At 39.4% G+C, this 19,907-nt stretch overlaps 2 protein-coding genes across 4 annotated transcripts in view; both read right to left on the bottom strand.

Annotated features, from left to right (window-relative positions):
• Positions 1–56: 56 nt before the first annotated feature.
• On the bottom strand, positions 57–11,391 carry slc18b1 (solute carrier family 18 member B1). Its single transcript, XM_038299541.1, has 14 exons — positions 11,125–11,391; positions 10,809–10,951; positions 6,149–6,244; positions 5,987–6,060; positions 3,566–3,713; positions 2,678–2,834; positions 2,458–2,594; positions 2,271–2,372; positions 2,103–2,194; positions 1,208–1,303; positions 1,047–1,121; positions 881–974; positions 680–726; positions 57–571 (listed from the first exon to the last, which is right to left on the bottom strand). Exons 1-14 carry the CDS (start codon positions 11,153–11,155, stop codon positions 517–519), a joined length of 1,347 nt encoding a protein of 448 aa, XP_038155469.1. The 5' UTR covers positions 11,156–11,391; the 3' UTR covers positions 57–516.
• A 2,490-nt stretch (positions 11,392–13,881) lies between these two features.
• tulp4b (TUB like protein 4b) overlaps positions 13,882–19,907 on the bottom strand; it is a 30,044-nt gene continuing 24,018 nt past the window's right edge. For all 3 annotated transcript variants that reach the window (XM_038299572.1, XM_038299574.1, XM_038299573.1), the window contains exons 13-16: positions 19,025–19,118; positions 18,784–18,927; positions 15,381–18,673; positions 13,882–15,276 (exon numbers count right to left, since the gene is read on the bottom strand). In XM_038299572.1, coding sequence (XP_038155500.1) covers positions 15,160–15,276; positions 15,381–18,673; positions 18,784–18,927; positions 19,025–19,118 — 3,648 coding nt within the window. In that variant the 3' untranslated portion in view covers positions 13,882–15,159. The remainder of the gene's footprint in view (positions 15,277–15,380; positions 18,674–18,783; positions 18,928–19,024; positions 19,119–19,907) is intronic.

The following is a 19,907-nucleotide window of genomic DNA, read 5'->3' as shown; positions in this document are numbered from 1 at the left end:
TTTGGAACAATAATTCAAGTAAATTAGTGAGTCGTGTAAAATAAATAGCCAGGATGGGTAACCATGACGATATTTAATCAGACAAAAACAACAGAGATCCGTTTTATGGCAACATTTTTCAGTCTATGAACGTTAAACTAGTGTAATCAATCTTTTCTCTTATAGTATTTTCTTGCCTTAATATTCACAGGAATGTGTTAATAGAGCCTTAAAAGCTTTACTTCAGCATGAAATCCAAGTCATGTGCTGCAGAAAGCCATGACTGTTAACAGCAACGAGCCTCGGCACTAAGAGGAGATGCTTCGGTTTGGCTGTTTCTCTATGTAATCATAACTCCACTCTATGACTCAGCACCTGGGAAGCGCACACGCGTAACGTGTTGTCTGTATGCAGCAAAACCCGATTAAAACCCTCATAGAGAACGTTACAATTCTGTTGCAAGACAAAAGGCAACAAAATGTTTCCCTTGTGTCGAATAAAACCACTGCTATTCCCTTCAGTGGGTAGAGGAGACCATCAGTCGTTTAGCAGAGGGGTATTTTCATCAGCTTGTTGATCATTTACTCTCAGCCTACAATCAAAATAAAAGGAAAGTTACAGCATTCTCAGGCAGCATTTACAGACAATGTGTTTAACATAAAAAAGTCAGATCTTTATCTTATAAAATGAGTCCCATTACCTTTGTTGTCTTCTCTTAAAGAGAGAGTAAGCCAGAAGAAGTAAGGCCTGCCCACATCAAAGATTAACACATTTAACTTTTAGTGTGACTTTATTGCATCATATTTTACGCATACTGAATGTTAAATCTCTTTTGTGCTTTAAAAATACCAACTTTAAAGTTAAAACAATTGGATCTTTTAAGACAATGAGCAGTACTTACAGATAAAAGTCCCATGGCACCCTGAACAGTTGCAGCCCATTCAAAGTTCAGGCGCTGAGTGATAAGGCCGCCTAATATAGGCCCGTAAAACATCCTTCAACACAAACATTCCCATTAACATCTAAACTGGAACAAAGATGATCGACTGAGCTGCTTCCGGACTCACCCTGTGGACCAGAAGGCACCAAATAAACCCGACACCATTCCCAGGGTGCTGAGTCCTTCTTCAAATCCCTGTTCACTGCAAAATTAAGAGGAATTGTTTAACCTCGTCGTGTTTTTGAAAAGACAAGTGTCATATGTGCAACAACGTATGGAGGTCCTCACTGTGCACATGAGATGATCTCAGGGAAAGTGGGGATTGCAGTCATGCCAAGAGAAAATCCAATTAGGCTGAGCATGAGGACCATCAGCCACAGCTGACTTCACATGCAGGAAAAATAAAAGAGCTGGTTTGAACATCTTGGGTCAGTTTAATCATATTTATGAGCTTTATGCATTAGTAAATTTATTTTAACTGCAGAATTTACTCCTTTTTTGTAAAATTCCTGAACCTTGTTGCCATACGGATGTTAATAATCAAATTGAAAGTCCTCGCTAGCCAAAAAAAGAACATTTCTGTTTCTTTAATTGAAAAATACAAACCATAACCTCATCAGTAAAATTAATAAATGAAAAATAAGTAAATTTTTTTTCTAGAACAGGAGTAAATTGTAAAAATCCAACACATATGAAGCATCTTGCATGTTTTTTGTTTTTCAATTACCGTATATTTGGATTCCATAGTTTCTGGTCTACAAAATAGTTTCCGTCTTTTCTCAGAAACCAGGACAAGATATGAGTCACTGTCTTAAAAAAACACTTTAGCTATTTATAAATGCATTCAGGTCTGCGTTCGATTTAGAATTCAGGGGGTTTTTTTTGTTCCTATTACTATAAAATAAATAAAAAAGGAAAACTGGTACATAAAAAAACAAGACTTACCAAGTTTTACCTAATATCTTTATTTTTTTAACAGATTTTAATCAGTTAGTTAAATATTTTCTAATGGTCCAGCCACATCGACCATCAGTGTTCCCTAAAAAAAACTAAATTCTGTTGCTTTTCTTCACATTTAAATATTAAAACCTCTTCGAATCAACCCTAGGTATAAAAAAAACACAAACTTATGTGAAAGTAGGGATTGCCTAAACAAACAGGAGTTAGTTAAACAAACCATCACCTTTGGATGTGAAGGAAAGGTGCTGGACCGAGTAGAAAGAAACAAACAGCGGTGATGACTGCTCCCGTCACTGTGAATCCTGTCCTTGTGACCTGGTGAGCATTGATTATAGTTAAAATGACAGCTTACCATACCTCTTTGATCACGCGTGAACGCTTCAACACTTACAGGATATTTATCTGTGAAATAACCAATCAGAGGGGACGCCAGGCAATACGGTAAAGACAGACCGATCAAAAGTAGTCCCACGTATCCAGATGAGAGGCCAAACTGAGCAGAACGAGGAGGAAAAAACATAACATTAAGCACAAGCAACAGAAGGTTGAACTGATTTTATATTAAATAAGCATAGTACCGTTTTCATTGCAAATAACGACAAAGTGGCATCAATGAAGCCCAGCCCGGAACTTATTGTAACCAGAACAAAACAAATCAGGACTACTTTTCCATTGGTGAGGAGACGAACAAACGAGTCTTTCGATGGTTCAGCCTCTGTGTTGGAAATCAAAACATAAAAGGTAAAAAAAAAAAAAAAAAAGCTGATCAAACGATGTTTCGAATATTCAAACTACTACCAATGGAAGGCAGCACATATATGTTGAAAGGAACCATGATCAGAAGCACACATCCAAGGAGCAGAAAGGGGACTTCGTATCCAAAAGACTGGTAGAACCATCCTCCAATCGGTGGTCCCAGAATGAGGCCGAGCCCGGCGAAAACCTCCAAACTTCCCTGAATAACAAATGCATGGATTAGCAACAAACATGCAGGGGTTTGAATAAGTTTGCCTTTCACATGGTGCCACATTCTAAAACGCACATTTTAGTCTGTTTATTGGGATTTTATGTGGTAGGACGACATAAAGTGAACAAACTCCACCAGCTTTACAGGACTAAAGACTGAAATGCCACACCCGTTATTTTTTGTAAAATATGTGATCTGCATTTTTTCCAAGTCCTTTCAATTAGATTTTTTAATCTCGGTTGATCAAAACATGTTTATATTTGCCCTCCATCAGCAAAAAAAACCCAAACTTCAGTCTCAAGTCTTCTGCGGCTCCTAACAGGTTTCTGCAGCACTGCTACAGTATGTGTTGACGGATGCTGCCAACACCATGCTTTACTGTGGGAATGCAGAGCATCCTCTCACTGGTTTTACTGTGGTAGTTCAGCTCTTAACATAAAATCCCACTAGAACATAAAAGTTTGATGTCCTACCAGGACAAAAACAGGACAAAACTTGATATGCAGCTAAGCATCAAAAGGATTAAATAAACCATTTCTAGCAAATTAAATATATATTGACTTTATAGTCAATGACAGAATTTGAACTGGGGAGTTTTCCTCATGGAACTGGGATATAGAGCGCAGCGCATACCAGCTCAGACCATTGTGCCTCCCTGTTTTCTCAAGATCCTAACGTCTCAGCTGCATACCAGACAGACAAAGGAGGTCTGCTCTCACCAAAACAGTTGCAACATTGTTTGGGAAGATTTTTGCCGTCATGGCAAAAGTTGAGGTCATGGCAGCGGCAAATCCAACAGCATCCATAGACCTCACTATAAAGCACAGGGTAATGAAGGGGGCCCCTGAAGGAGCGCGATCGAGTAATCTGCAAAGAAAGAAAGGAGAGGAAGACTTGCATCACAAACCAGGGATCTTAAAGGAAAGAATTATGTGATTTTCTTTTATTAAACTAAACAATTCTTACTCTTCTGCTTCACATCTAATGATCAACATCTCTTTTAGTACCTTACAGTTTGTTTTAGTGATGTTTCAGCTAATTTCTAAAGGATAATTTATTTTAAAAAGTGAAACCCAGGATTCAGACTCTAACAAACAACAAAGGACAATTACAAAACACTAATGGAACAGGATTTTATATTAGAAATGTCAGGTTTTGTCCTTAGTAGCATATAAAAGTAGTATATGATTGTTGCATTCCTGGTGTTAGGATTGAATGGTGTTTATTTTTTCTTTTTTTCTTTTATCTTTACCAGTCAGCGTTTTTTCACCTTGGCTGGTTGTCCTACATTACTATAAAAAAAAAAAGAGGAATAACAGACCTGTAGTCGCACGTAGGGTGGGCCATAAAAAGTAATAGCTAGAAACCAGCTGTACCATGTGTAACATTTTAACAAAAAGTTGATTTGGTTTAAAAAATTGTGCCACAAGTTATTGGTACTTTTGGCTCTTTTAAGGTGAATTACCTGGTTTAGTGATCATAGTATCAGATACTTGACCTGATTCAAGAGGAAGAGAAGAGACACCAGAACCAATGCTGTAGACGACCCAAGGTCACAATGAAAGAAATCGAGGCTTATTTAACTTAAGCAGTAATGGGAAACAATAAAGTATCACTATAAAAAGCACTTCATGACTTTCCCTACGTGTTTTGGGTTTCTCCTTGCAGCCACACACCTGAATTATAGAAGTGAGTAATTAACAGGTTACTGCAACATTTCGCTCAAACTGTAGTTCCTGTCTCCTGTTCTTTCTCCTTCTGCAGCATCATGAAGAAAAGCACTATCAAGGATAAGAGAGAAAGGAACTCCAGACTGTGGTGCTAGTTTCATGCAGCCTTACAGAGTCATTACATGACAGAAACGCACGTGAACAATGCTTGTCTAATTAAGACTACAGCCTTTTGGAAAGTTTAGGTTACACAAGTTTAGGTCATAGCTTACCACCCCTGGTGGTAAGCTATGACCATCCTGATCTCGTGAGACCATCCTGATCTCGTGCTTTCAAGATTTCACTCGCTAATCAGTCTGGAGACTCTCCGTTGAAGAAAATTTTGAGCCGTTAACCAAACGAACGTCCAATCAGCGTTGGCTTTGAGGCGGGTTGAGGTGTGACGCAACGAGAAGCGCGACAGTTCAGCCTAAAGAACATGGCGGCTTCAGCCGATGAAACTAGCGTTAGCGTGGCTATCGAGCAAGTTTTATCGGAATTACAGAGTATTTCTTCACTGAAAGAAGAGCAAAACACTGCTCTGGAGGCTTTTCTCAGAGGAAAAGATGTTTTTGCTCTTCTCCTGACTGGTTTCGGCAAGAGTAGCCTGGCTTGTGGTTGTGTCTTCGTCTTCGCTCTGTTAGTACGTCATATGCTTCGTTGATCTGATTGGTTTATTTGGCCCGTCTATCACCAACATAGGCCAATCAGCTAACCAGTATTTTCGCCCCTTCCCAAAATTACTTCAACGGAAGGTTTCCAGATGGATATGCGGAGCAAATCCATCTGGCGGAGTCAGGTTAATGACTCACCGCAGAAGGGTTGGTTTAAGGTCAGACGTTTTCAGGAACCTTGTTGATGCTACCGGTGTGCAGGCATCCGGCCACAGCTTTGTTTCACAGTGGTAAAAAGGTCATCATAGTCGTCATACTGGTATGGAAGTCTTATGGCTTTTCTTAGTATTAAGCAAAGGAAGCTTCTTCCATTTCTCAGCTCATTCCTCAGCGTTGTTAAGGAGCTGCTGTTGTACGTAGATGTCAGTCAGCTCCACCCCCATAATCCACATACCTCAGAAGTTATTTGGATTCAGCGAATAGAAATACTAAAAACAAGTTCATTACATGTTATGCCATAGTCACTATTTCCTGGCATATTTTGAAAAACTGCGCCACTAAATTATTATATCATTAGCATTTGCAGATTTGATTCCGTCTGCCCTATTGTACCCGAGCAGAGCAACAGGCTAATGCCTCAAAGAGTCCCAACCAAGTATGTTTTTTAGAAAACGAATTAGCTGGGAAAAAAAGTCATTATGAATCTATATGGTTTCATTATTTTCAAATGAATTATTGTCATAAATGAGTTTAGTATTCTAATTCACTGCAGCTGTACATCTGATGCCAACATTGTAAATATAATGAGGTTGCTTACCCAAACAGAATGGTGCACACCGACGATACAAAGAGTCCTGCAATTAGCATAAATTTTGCACCGATTTGGACAATCTAGAAAACAAAGCGACACCTGGTTAGGAGGGAGCGGAAAATCACACCTTACATAACAAGTACTGATAAAATACTATCATATACTTACATATTTTCCCATAACCATAGAACCAATTAAATTGCAGACAGCATAGCATCCAAATATAAGACCAACTACCGTCTGACTGGCTCCTTTTTTAACCGCCTGTAGGGGAAGATTAATCAAGAGGGTCAAAAACAACATGTAAGTTGGATTTAATGTGATGTAATGAGGTATAAAAGTGACTAACAGGAAAAGTGTAGCATTAAACAAGAAGAATTGATCTAATTCTCTAAATTTACTGTGTTTTGAAAATAAATAGCTTTAGGAGTCATCATTAGCGATGCACCAATCCAGTTTTTTCCAGATCACATCCTATAGCGACACCTGGGCTAAACTTATCAGCAGATACCCGATACTAATGCCAAATGAACAGACCATACATACTGTAATGTGAGCAAAGGCATCAGGCTTAACATTAACATTATTAAACAAAAAGGTAAGAAATAAGCACCGAAATAAGTAAACTTAATACCATTAACAAAAAATGTTTAAATTAGTAGGGAAAAATAAATACTTCTATGTAAAGTTACACCGCAAACAGACATTTACAGTGAAAAGATTGTTTTAATGGTATCGCTGTGTATGATATCAACCAAACAAAAAGAAATGACAGGATTAGAATGCTAGATCAAGTTCATGAAACTATCGGATTAATCAGGATTATTGAAATTATTGCCAAGTAAAACAAGTTTTAGTTCCACCTGGTTTAATTCAGTAAAAACCTTCTTTGAGGAACCTTTTTCTATCCGATTATTCATCAATCAACCGAGAAAATAATCAAGAGATTAACTGTTTTGCAAAATAATCATTAGTTGCAGCCCTAATCCAGATATCCAATCTAAGTATCTCTAGTCATTGCTGGACATGATGGAATCCAATTCTTAATCTGTGGTATTATAGCACAGATTAATATATTTATGGGTTCTAGAACATTGCCTCCCATAATAATCCCAAACATACGCAACCCTCAACCTGCTTCAGCGTTCCCCCCACAAGACGTTGTTTTGTATCTGTGTTGCTTCTTTGTGCTCGGGTTTGTTTGCAATCTCAGACTTTATCCTGCTAAAGATAAGGGGGAAATATAATGCAAGGACATTGTGATCCCCCATGTTTAATGTCTGCGTTTTGTCTTTTCTTGAACGGGATGTACCAAAACGAAATTTCCGTCCCGCTTCAACTGGGTGACAAAGTAACCATTAATAATCCTACATCCGTCTTCATTTTATGGTCCATGTCTTATCATGGATGAACAATAAATGGGTTCTGTTTAAAAACTATTTAATATAGCCTTATTTATGATGCGAAATAACCTGATAGAGGAATTACTTCTTGTGCAGCAGATGTCCTTCCTCATGACTACAGCCTGATAAAACAGAGGAATGCTTAAATTATCTTGTTCAGTCAATGGCCTGTTCTAAAATGTCCCTTTTGTGTCTCAAGTGTCAAGCAAGTCAACAATTATGACAGTAAAAAATATAGCAGTGGCACTAAAAGACACAATGAATGAAAAAAGTGGTTAGTTTGCCCTAACAGGACGCACTCACCAGATCTCTTGGTCTACAGGCCATGCAAGGCTAGATGGATTACCGTAACAATGAACCAATGACTCATCAACTATAACTCAACAGAAAAGCACATCTGATTGGAAAGGGACACATTGTCACATCTCTACGTAGCTAAATGAGATAGTAGCTCCTTTCTAAAGACGTGTGTGGCCACAAACAATCTCTATGAACAGAGATCTGACCCAATATTTCCTGTCATGCCATACCCACTCCTAATCAGTCAGAGGAATTTGGTTACATTAGCCTGTGTAATTCCATTCGAAAACAGTTAAGTGGTTTTTTTTGAGGGGCATATTGAGCTGCTGAAACAACTAATTGTGTCCAAGTTTAAACAATCTAACCCTCAGATGAAAGGGTTGAGGAACAACTCAGTAACCACCTAGGTCAGGGGTGGGCAATTCCAGTACCTGAGGGTCAGTATTAGGGATGGAACGGTTTATGAAAACCGTCCGAACCGTTCGGTTCGACTGTCTCGGTTCGGTTCGCGTGTGTTGCGTTTGGTTCATGCGCTGCTCCTTTTTCTCATAGGCGAAGCGTGTACACTCCAGAGCAGAAGGTGGCGGTACTGCGACCAAAGCCAACCACCAGTAGTAAACAAGAAGAAGAAGAAGCGAAGCAGCGTACCCGGGTGTAGCAGAAAAAAATCAGTTGTGGAGAATTGTGTGGGTATGGCGAGTGGGAAAGAACAGGAGTTGGAAGACGCGCCAGCAGCACTTTATAGGTCTGCTGTATGGGACCACTTTGACTTTAGAGTGACCTACGATGACGGCGGGAAGAAAGTTGTGGATAAAAGTGCAACAGTGTGCAAGCATTGTGCAACACGTTTTGTTTACGCTAACAGCAACACGACCAACATGTCAGGCTAACAGTCTACATATACCGAACCGAAAACCATGACCACGAAACCGTGAACCGAACCGAACCGTGGATTTTGTGAACCGTTCCACTCCTAGTCAGTATCATGCAAATTTGAGATCAACACATCTGAATCAAGCAATTATATTAGGGATGCACGATATTGGATTTTTGGCCGATATCCGATATGCCGATATTTTAAAACTCATCTGGCCGATAACCGATATCGATATTGATGTTAAAGCTGGACAAAAATAAGTAGTCATTGAAAATAGCAGTTTTGTTATCCATTTCTGACACTTTGAAAAATAATATACTCAAGTATATTTTCATATGCTGATATCAAATAGATTTTTAAAAACGCGGTAACGATCTATTTTACTTTCAAAATCTCATGAAATTTCATCGTTCTGTTACAAACTCTCGTGATATTTTGCTAATTCTTGTGAGATTTTGTTAGTAAAATAGATCGATACCGCGTCAATATATCAACATATAAAAATATGGCAAAATTTCGTGAATTTTCAGGGGACTTCGTAGCATAAAGATGACATATAGCAATATTTCATTAGTAAAAGAGATTGATATGGTGTTTTTAAATGGCAATATATCAGCATATGAAGATATTGGGATATTTTAATGTATCAATATTTTTTCCCTCGTCTTTAGAAGTTTTTAAGTCTGTAAAAAAGAAGTTTTTGAGGAAGAAGAAGAAGTAGTATTTTTTTTTTCTTAGACTTTAGAAACTCAGAAGCTGATCAAATATCGGGTTAAATATCGGTGGGGTGGCCGATGTCCGATATTCAGTTTTAAGGCTGATACCGATAGGGGGCCGATTATATCGGGCATCCCTAAATTATATGATTGCGAGAAATGGAGGAACTGACTGCATACTGAGGAAGTAACTCAGCCGCTTGATTCAGGTGTGTTGGACCAAGGCTGGATCTAAAAGTCGCAGGATACCGGCCCCCAAGAACTGGAGTTGCCAAACCCCTGACCTAGGCTATCAGTAACTGGTAGGTGCTGCTACACCAGAGGAACTTTCCACAGTGAACTTGACATTAACACACCCGTTTCAGAATCAACACCTTAGGCTCGACTAGAAATGTGAAGCCATTCACATGGACAAGCTAACAACCTTTGTGGGCGGAAGGGTTTATAGGTCAGATGAGACGCGGCTTGAGTTACTTGGGTGCACTGAGAAAAATACAAGGGGGTAAAAAGGGTTAAGGCGATGCAATACGGTTTGGTCTACTTTAGATGCCACAGGATCTAAGAGCCTTGCAACAATGATGCATCAGCTTTTTCTATTACATTTGAGGTTATTGTGCCGGCCTAATTTTTCATGTGCTTCAGGAACTTCCTTTCCAGCCAGCAAACAAACCTTAGAGTCTCCTCTTTGGGGAAGCTTTACACAACTTAGCTCATGATTACTCATTCAGTTGCTTTAGGTAACTACTCCAGCATCAAAGCACAGATTACTGATTGACTACTCAAAGATAACGCCACAATTAAGATCTTAAAGGAGCCTTGTGACTGTCGTCTTATCTACACTCGGTTGCACTTAAAGCAAACACTACAGAACTAATGAACATTTTTTTTCTTTTTCAGAATGGGAATATTAGCACTATTTTCTCAATCTTTGCAATAAATGCACTCATAATTTTTGATAACCTGGGCGGAAACAGAAAAAGACAGATATTGACAATGGTATAAAAAGCTAATAGTTGGTTAATTTTTTAGGACGTCTGCAGAAGCCCTTGTGCTCTTAACAGGCGTTTTGATTAAAAGGCGAAAGAATAGTTGCCTTCTTACAACCAGATTCTGCTAGTTCCAGATTTTATTAGTAGTTCAGATCTTTTTCCATAGCATCAAAATTGGAAATAAACTCATTAGAGAAATCATTCAGAGGAATACTACAGTATTAGCAAACCGGCATCAATCTTCTTTTGGAACTATCTTTATTTAGATATTGAGTGGGAACATACATGGTTGTTGCCAAGGACGTTTTTTAATCTCATAAAGTATGGGAGGTGTCCCTTAAAATTCTACAGGTGTTACCCTGTTAATTGGAAATTTAATAAATATTTTCCAAATATTGATCCTCACCGTTTCTATTTGTCACGTCGCACAAGAAACATTAACCCACCTTTTTTGACATGCTGTTCCAGCTAAATGTTTTGCTCTGACTTCAGCAAAAATCCAACATTGAACAAAAACACAGATTTCTTTTTTCTTTAACTTACCTCATTTGGGAAAAAGGGGCCTAATATAGAGTAACAGATCATTGAACTAAAATTAACGGACGCTATTGATATTAAGGTGAGAGCCTGTATTCTTGTCATTCTTGTGTTTGGTTCTGTTGTTTCGGTGGGGATGGAGTTTTCAGCTGGAAGAAAAAAAATAAGGAACAGAAACAGAGATGATCAAGTTTGAACTTTGTCCGCATGAGAAGCTTTGTGTCAGGAACAGGTTCCCTCCGAATCCACTAGTATCTTTCTGCTGCTGGTTTACAGCCAGAAACCTTGATGGAAATCCGCTACATCCAAAGTTCCCACTCACCTGTCAGCTGGGAATCAACCTGCGCCTCCATGTTTTCACTCTAAAGGCTTGTTGTCGGCCACGGAAGTTCTAGGTAGTGAAGTAAAACACAGAGAGACGATTAAATTTCTTAAAAGTTCTTCTAAAAGGCGATGACGTTTGTCTCCGGACTCTCAGGTGAGTGAAAAACGAGCCCAAGCGGCACCAAGATCGACCCTTTCCAGAGTTCTTGGAGAAACTTCCGAAACGACTGTCAATAAACTTAATGCTTTCAAAATAAAAGTCCACTTCCGGTTAACTCACTAAATAATCGGCCCAGAGCGACGAAATTCCTTAAGCTGACAACAGCCAGATGCATGTCTAGCTCCGCCTAGTTACGAAATTCCCGCATGGCAGTGGCAACACATGTACGTACGGAAGAGGATTAGGGCCACTGGAAAAAAAAAAAAAAAAAAAAGTTAACTGATTTTTAAATATTATTTAAGTTTAATAAGGAAAGTAAAGTAAGAATTCTGAGGGGAAAAAAGTAAGAATATGAAAAAAAAGTCAAAATTCTGAGAAAAAAGTCATAATTCTGAAATTAAGGTCAGAATTCTGAGATTAAAGTCAGAATTCTGAGAAAAAATTCAGAATTCAGAGATTAAAGTTAGAATCCTGTGCAAAAAAAGTAAGAATATCAGAAAAAAAGTCAGAATTCTGAGAAAAAAATCAGAATTCAGAGATTAAAGTCAGAGTTCTGAGGAAAAAAGTAAAAATATGAGCAAAAAGTCAGAATTCTGAGGAAAAAAGTAAGAATATGAGAAATTAAAGTCAGACTTCTGAGAAAAAAAGCAAGAATATGAGAAAAAAGTCATAATTCTGAGAAAAAAGTCATAATTCTGAAATTAAGGTCAGGATTCTGAGATTAAAGTCAGAATTCTGAGAAAAAAGTCAGAATTCAGAGATTAAAGTTAGAATTCTGTGCAAAAAAAGTAAGAATATCAGAAATAAAGTCGTAATTCTGAGAAAAAAGTCAGAATTCGGAGGAAAAAAGTAAAAATATGAGAAAAAAAGTCAGAATTCTGAGAAAAAAGTCAGAATTCTGACTTTTTTCTCATATTATACAGAAATACAATTAAAAAATCAGTTAACTTTTTTTTTTTTTCCCAGTGGCCCTAATCCTCTTCCGTAAGTACGCATTCAAATCCAAAAGAAAAATAGAAGCAATCCAAAAGATAGAGGATATTATGCATTTATTAAAATGTCTCTGATTATAGGAAGTAAATCATCTTCAAGTTTTAATGAACCAACAGCCCATTTTCCACATATTTTACCTACATTTCAGTGTTTTCCTATACAGGTAGTTTAGGATCATGCCAGATAATCTCACTACAATTTAAATCCAGATTTTGTTTATGCTAGTTGACAACCTTAATTTTGTCTTATCTATTTTTACCATTTATGAAAGGATTTTCTGGTACGGACTTCATGATTAAAACTAACACAGCAGTAGTTTTATCGTAATTCTTGTAACTCTTCCAGCAAACCATAGCAATACCACCACCTACTTAGACTGTTGATTACATGTTTTTTTTTCTAAAATGCTATGTTAGTGTTGATACAATATGACAGCCAATTCCTTGACTACACAAATAAAATATTAAACATCTAGATAATTCATTTTGTACTTGTTTTTAAGTGTTTCAAAATCAGTATATTTCATTTGCTACATATAATCATGGCAACTTTCAGTATAGCACATGTAACATCTTCTAATTTCTGATTGGCTGATAACACCAGCAGTTCAAAAGCAGAACAAACACCTACATTTAAAGATATTTTTCCTGGCCAACTGATATTGATTAGTAGATTCTGATGGTTGAATAAAGAAGTTACAAAGCTGGACTATGGAATAGATCAATAAGAAAAAAAAAAAAAAAAAACTGGAGACATCCCCACTGTTTCTTAACAACAATGTGAGGCCCACATAGCAATGAGGGGAGCACTATGAGTTATCGGCCATCCCCAATAACTATTTTAAATTGTAGCACTTTTAGCCACTAAATGTATTAGGGCTTAAATAAATTTATTTATAAGGTAGAAGTGCAGCCAAATGCTAAAGATACATTTTCATTCTAATGAGTAAAATACACATCCGATCATTATTCTCAATATTCTTGTCCCCTACACCAATTTATTTCAAATTATCTATTAATGTGACAATTTATGAATACTTGTATAACATATTATATATCTATCCTTTTATTGATATAAAAAAACCCTGTGCAGTAGAGTTAACCTATAAAATATAAGATTAACCAGAGCATATCATAGACATAAACAAATATTAAAAAAACATGCACAGCAGATATTTGAATAACTCTCTGCCATTATATTTTCCATTCAGTTATGCAATAGCTACACAATGATAGGCAATTTTCAGTAAAAAAAAAAGCCCAAATATAATTTAAATGGACAAACAAACTAGAAATGCTTATTTATTTTCTAATCATTATGCTTAAAATGTTTTCAAAAGTTTGATATAGATAAACTGATATACTTCACTGCTACTGTGATTGATTTCTGAAATGTATGCATTTAGTAGCTCCAAGAAATTTAAGAATGAATTCTACAAATGTATCCATCAAAAAACATGAAAAATTGGCGTAGAGTAGAGAGTACACCAACAAGAAAAAGACATCTATTTGAAACTAAGAACGTCAAAAGCTGCAGATCAATACATTTTATTACAGCTTGGATAGTCCATAGGTTTTAACAAACCCACATATATTTTTATTTATTTCAATCACAGAATTTGAGGAATAAAATCTAGAAGCGCTGTTAAAAGAAACTATCGGATTGCACTTCAAGTTGCTCTCCAAAGCTCTCCCACTTAAATCATTTTTAACAACATTCAAACATCATTTAACTTCTTTATACATTAGCACCAAATTTACATGAATCTCACTCCTATAGCTCACTGCAACATCTTATACATAGGTTAAATACATTTGCAAAATTGTATTCTTTTTTTTGTCAACCAAAATAACATCACAAAAAAATATGGTATGTGAAAAAAACAAAGTACCGAAACAAATCTAAAATGACTGATGTCAGCAAGATATAATCACTTTCTATCTAAGCATAGGTCACTTGTTAAATCCACAGTGCAGCAAGCAGCTCTACCTTTTTATTTTGCAATTACAAAATTGGATTAATTAGGATTATTGCACACAAGCTCTATCTATTAAAAGCAGCACTGATTTTTTAAATAGTAAAACTACAGCGATTCACATTCAAATGCAGGATTCAAGTAGCATCATAAACATCAAGCAAAAAAACAAACCAAACCAAAGAAAGTAAAACCTCAGTGCTTGCTGTATAAAACTACTTTTTTAACCAAATACATTAGCTCACATATGGCACTCAGACTTTTTATAACAGCAAAGATGTCATTTCTGTAAACAGAAACTGTGTTCATGGTTAAATGTAAGTATGTAAAATAAAATATTACCACAAATCAATTTGTAACTTATTGGCCAAAATATGATTTTTCACACTAACATATTACTTCATAGAAGTAACGTAAATACAATGGCAAATATTGCAGATTTTTCAGATGCAATGACTAATTTTATGTGTATAGCAGATAAACTGCTTCACTGTATTCTTGCTTGAAATGAGACTTTATTCAGCAAAGTTATAGAAATATTCTTAGAACAACAAATAATCTGGATTTAAAAGAAAAAAACAAATAAAAAAGTACAATTTCTTTCTCAGATATCCTAAAATATGGCTTAGAGGCAACATATTTTCAATTTTGAATGCCAAACTACCTTCAGAAACGTTTTTTATGCATAATTAACATCACCTAAAATACCTAAATAGTTATTTAAATATTATTGAACTACAATATGGATTGAAAGCTCTAGAATAACTGATAGTTTCCTTTGATATCCTGACTGTGAATCAATGATAAGTGCAAAACGAAAGCCCAATTTAGAAAGAAAATGTCACAGTCCATCACGTCAGTGTTTAAGACCAGTGAACAACTTCACCACCAGGAAAAGCAACTCTTCATTTGAGCCTTTGAGTCACGTTGGCCAAGGCAACAGCAAAAGCCTGTACGGCTGAGAAAGGGTACTGAAAGTCCAGGATGTACGCGTTCCCATCTATTCGCCCAAACTGCATCACCTTAAACAAAGCAGAAAATCAAAACAAGGCATAAGTGATTTCCTATTGCCTCATATGCAATTTGGTTACCGATATAACTTATGCGTGATTGCTTTTCCTCTTACCTGTCTACCATCCAGCTCTATCTGAAAATTTTTTGCTGACTCTTGAGTGACTCGGCCTCCAAAGTCAAGCTGATAAACCTGGGTAGCCTCATTCCAAAGTGGCTGCTTATTGGCCATGACGTAGACAAACCCTTGGCTGCCTAAACTACGGTCCTCTCTCTCGTTTGCCTTGCGGCATTTGATCTCTTCCAGCTCACTCGCCAAACGCATGCTCCTCTTGTTCTTCCAGCTCTTTTTACTACTCTGGTTCTGGTTCATGAGCTCATCACCACTAATAAACAGCTCCGGTTCACTTTCTGAGCTGTCCTGGAACTCGTTTGTTGTCCTGTTCATTTTTTTCGTCTTATTGAGTTGCTCTCGCTGTCCCTTTGGCTTCTTCTTCTCCCTGCTGCTGTGCCTTGGACTGGATATGAGAGTGTTGAAGTCAGAGAGTGCCCGCCCCTCTTTTCTCGATCTTCCCTCAGAGACTGTGGGTACGTTACCCTCCTCAGCTCTGCTGTCAAGTCTTTTGCGACTTTTTTTACCGAAACGCTCGGATTCCTGAGGGACCGGACTTTCATTCAGAGATGATGGCTCTGGAAAATTGTTTGCAGACTCTGCTTGATCTTCTGTGGAACTTTTAGATGGGAGTAACTCAGTGGGAGGGGGGGGAGGTGGTAGTGGAGGTGGTGGAGGTGGAGCTGTAGGTGGAGGGGGGGAGAGTAGTGGTTTTTCTAAAATCTGATGAGTTTTGGTTGGCAGCGGAGGAGGTGGAGGATCTTGCATCGGTGGTGGACAAGGGTAAGGGTTCCAAGGATGTAGACTGACAGGGTGGAGCTGAAGTCCAGCACATGAGCTAGCACCAGGGTACAGTGGAGGGAGAGGACAGCAAGCCAAATTAGCCAAGTTTGGGGGATAGCCTGGTGGTAGGACCAAACTCGGATCCTGTTGAGCAAATGATACTGAAGTGACGACCTCATTAGGGGAGCACTGTGGCGGAGGGTTCTGTAGGGTCTGGAGTGAGGGTCCACTTTGAGCCACCCCTGGCGGGAAAGGGGAGAGGGATATCTGGTACCCTGATGGGAAGGTAAGGGTGCTTGTGTTCAGACTAGTTGGAGGTTTTGTTGTGAGGACAAAAGGAAGCCGAGTCACATCCAAGTGTTGAGCTTGACTGATAATGAGAGGGGGTGGTTTAGGATTCCCTGATGGTTGCGCTATCATTGTCTGCTCTGGAGTTAGCCAGAAGTCCTCTGTGGTAGTGGTATCCCACTGGTAAGGTGGAGGGCGTTTGACCGTCAAACTGCCATCCCCCAAATTCAACTGACGAACAGACTTTTCAAGTTGACACTGTTGATTTAAAGTCTCGTCTTCTGTAAAGGCAGAGTTCACGTATACAGTCCTGTCCCGGTTGTTATCTACAGCTCCCAGCAGACTGTAAGACGGCTGAGATGCCAGCGGCGAGGCACTTTTGGAGTGCACTATAATGGTGCTGTGATGAGCCCCTTTGCCTGGTGGGAAGTCCTGCCTGACAACCGTGCCACCTGCAATGCCGCTACTTGTAGTTCCCCCTCCACTTACACTGACACTGGTACTACTGCTGTTACTGCTGCACTGTGTGCAAGTATACAGTGCAGTCGGGACCCTCTGCTGGTAGGAAAGGGATAAAGCAGTATTCATTTTAGCCTTAGTGGGCAGCGTTCTAGAGCTGTCCATCATTTGTGGCACTTTGAGTCCCACATCCCTGCCCTCACGACGTAAAGTGGCATGAATTAGACTGCTGTCAATTCTTTGAGGAGGTGGGAGAGTAGCAGTTACCTGATTGGCTGGATCAGGATAAGGAGGAGGATCTCCACTTGGTATAGAATATCGAGGGACAGACAAGCGACTTAATGTTGCTGAGCTGTACGGAAGCTGAATTTTTTTATTCTCAGTGGAGGTCACTTTGAGAGTCGCTGAACCTCCAACGCCGTGAACAGAGTACGCATTCTGGTTACGAATGAGGCGTCTACGTGGGCGACACACTTCCTCCACATTGCCACTGCTATCAAAGGTTGTGATCCTTTCATATCCTAGAGGTGTTGGGTATTGTAGAGTGACAGGGTGAAGCAAAAATTCCTCTTTCTTTAGGCAGGAGTCAGGAGCCAGGACACTTGGACTGTCACAGTTTGTAATGAATGTCTGAGGAGTAGTAGCCGCTGTTGCTGCTGCAGCAGACACTACTGTCCCTGGGTATGGTGGAGGGGGATTTACCTTCCTCATCTGGATTTCCACCGATCCATCTGTGTCACTGAAGGATGGAGGTAAAGTCCTTGGAAGACTTGGCTTCAGCGTGTGGGTGTAGTCCACCCTGTCTAGCACAGGCTCAGCTGTGAGCGTAGGGATTGAAGGAAGAAGATGGATCTGTTGCAGGGATATGGTCGGATAGCCAGTAGGGGCTGGTGGCAATGACATTTGCATCTTCAGCTGCTGCTGCATTTGTTGGTGTTGTCTCTGCATTTGCTGATGTTGCTGTTGAATCTGCTGATGCTGCTGCTGCAGCTGCTGCTGCTGTTGCCTCATCTCCTGAATCTGTTGTCGGATCTGCTGCTGCTGCTGTTGCATCTGCTGCTGCTGTTGCTGCATCTGTTCATGCTGTACCTGCATCTGCTGCTGCTGCTGCTGGATCTGCTGCTGTTGAAGCTGATTTGCCGCCCGTTGTTGGGTCTGTTGCATTTGTTGGTGTTGTTGAGCCTGATGTTGATGATGTTGCTGCTGTTGATGTAGAGTATGGGGGTGGTGCAGCTGCTGCTGCTGCTGCTGTTGATGTTGTTGCAGCTGCGATTGTGACTGATGGTGGTGTTGCTGCTGTTGCAGTTGATAATGATGCATTTTCTGCTGCTGCTGTGTTTGCATTGTATGGGACTGTTTGGATGGCGGCTGGCGAGGTTGCTGGGAGTGCGACCTCTGTGTGTGAGGCTGTGGGGGGAGATGGTGAGGTGGTGGTGGGGGAGGCAAAGTGCCAGGGAGAAGAGAACTCATCTCTAACCCACTGAAAATCCCCTGGCTAGGATTTGAGTATCTATTTGGCACAGGGTATGGTGAAGCAACAGCATCTTGACTATGCTCTGTAACAGGGACTGAGGCTGCAGCCGCTGCAGCTGTGGCCGTCGGATTGGTTAATACGTCAAGCTGAATATTCTGATTGGCCAGGAGAGACTGAACCAGACCAATACTCTGAGTTGGAGACATGGCTTGAGCAGGACTATGGATGGGAGCTATTGGAATATTGACGGTACAGGGTGGGTTGTCTCCTGCAACTCCAGATGGCCCCATCACTTAAAGAAAACACAGAGCAGAAATTAACTCTAAGATTTTAAAATTATGTCACATGCTTATAGTTGTATATGTTCTGTATATGTAATGAATTATGTGCTGCCATTTGTACCGGGTAAGTCATCCTCATCCTCACTGAACACATTAGGGTTGAATACAGGCAGACTCATGAAGTCATGAGAAATCTTTCGCACTTCAGGAAGGTAGATTGTCATTTGCCTGGGCTGAAGATGAAGCAAACTAGTCTTATAGATCACTGAAGGAAAATAAGGTAAATACACAAAGGAGAAAAGAAGCATCAATAACTGTTCTGTAAATAAAGTCATGCATCTGCCATTTTTCGGAGAATTTACCTGCACCAAGATTGGCTGGGAGGAAGGAGGCAAGTCCAACAATTTTGAACTTTGTTCCCCAAATGTTAGATGTTACTTGTGCAAGATAATTGTGCTGTGGAAGAGTAGAAAAGGAAAGCATATATTAAAACAAGTATATGTCCCATTCTTAATAACAAGATTTAATTTATTTTTTTTAGACTTTTTCACTCCAGATCTAGTAAAGCTGTGTTGGGTATAAAAACAAATGCTAAATTAGGTGTGCCGCTAATTGATCAAATGACCGGGTTGACAGTGAGTTTTTAACTCTAAGGCCCCGTCCACACGAAGTCAAAACGAACACGAAACGCTAATATTTTCCAGAACGTTTGTCGTAAAGACGGAGACGTAAAATAAATGTGATCGTCCACACGAATGCATGAAAACGCTGCAAAATGTATGCCAGGCCTGTAAGTGGCGCTGTGGTGCCCAAGCAAAAATAGGCAAAGAAATGTTGGGCATGCGCACTAATATTTATACATGCTTGTGTTGGGAGCTGGAGAAGTTCCAACTTTCTCCAGCAGAGTCCGCCGTGGATCCTTCTGAGGGAGCTTCCTGCACAGCTGCAGCCCATCAAGATCATCAGAGGATCCACTACTTAAGCTGTCTTCAGACCTTGCCTCAACGCCGCAGTGTTGATCCAGTTGGTCAGCGCCTAAGCCTAGATCCTCAGTGTAACTTTGTGACTTTGAATCCAGCCTGGATTCTAACCGTTGTCTCTGTCTTCCAGGAAACCAGTGTCTCCTCTGTGAAGCTCAGGAAGAGCTAACCTGCCGAGCCGACCCTCTGAGCCAAACCTGAAGAATCATAGAGAACTTCCATGCAGCTCTGGACTAAGAGCTGGAAAACCCAAAGCCAAGGTCTG

Source organism: Cyprinodon tularosa, unplaced genomic scaffold (assembly GCF_016077235.1).
Source record: "Cyprinodon tularosa strain WSP-4 unplaced genomic scaffold, ASM1607723v1 ctg430, whole genome shotgun sequence".
NCBI classification, from domain to species: Eukaryota; Metazoa; Chordata; class Actinopteri; order Cyprinodontiformes; family Cyprinodontidae; genus Cyprinodon; species Cyprinodon tularosa.
This window is presented reverse-complemented; position numbering and strand designations above follow the sequence as displayed.

Coding starts and splice junctions, on each gene's coding strand:
- slc18b1 (XM_038299541.1), bottom strand. CDS start 11,155: ATGGAGGCGCAGGTTGATTCCCAGCTGACAG. Junction 10,952..11,124: donor GGTTGATTCCCAGCTGACAG/GTGAGTGGGAAC, acceptor TTTTTCTTCCAG/CTGAAAACTCCATCCCCACC. Junction 572..679: donor TTTAAGAGAAGACAACAAAG/GTAATGGGACTC, acceptor TTTTGATTGTAG/GCTGAGAGTAAATGATCAAC.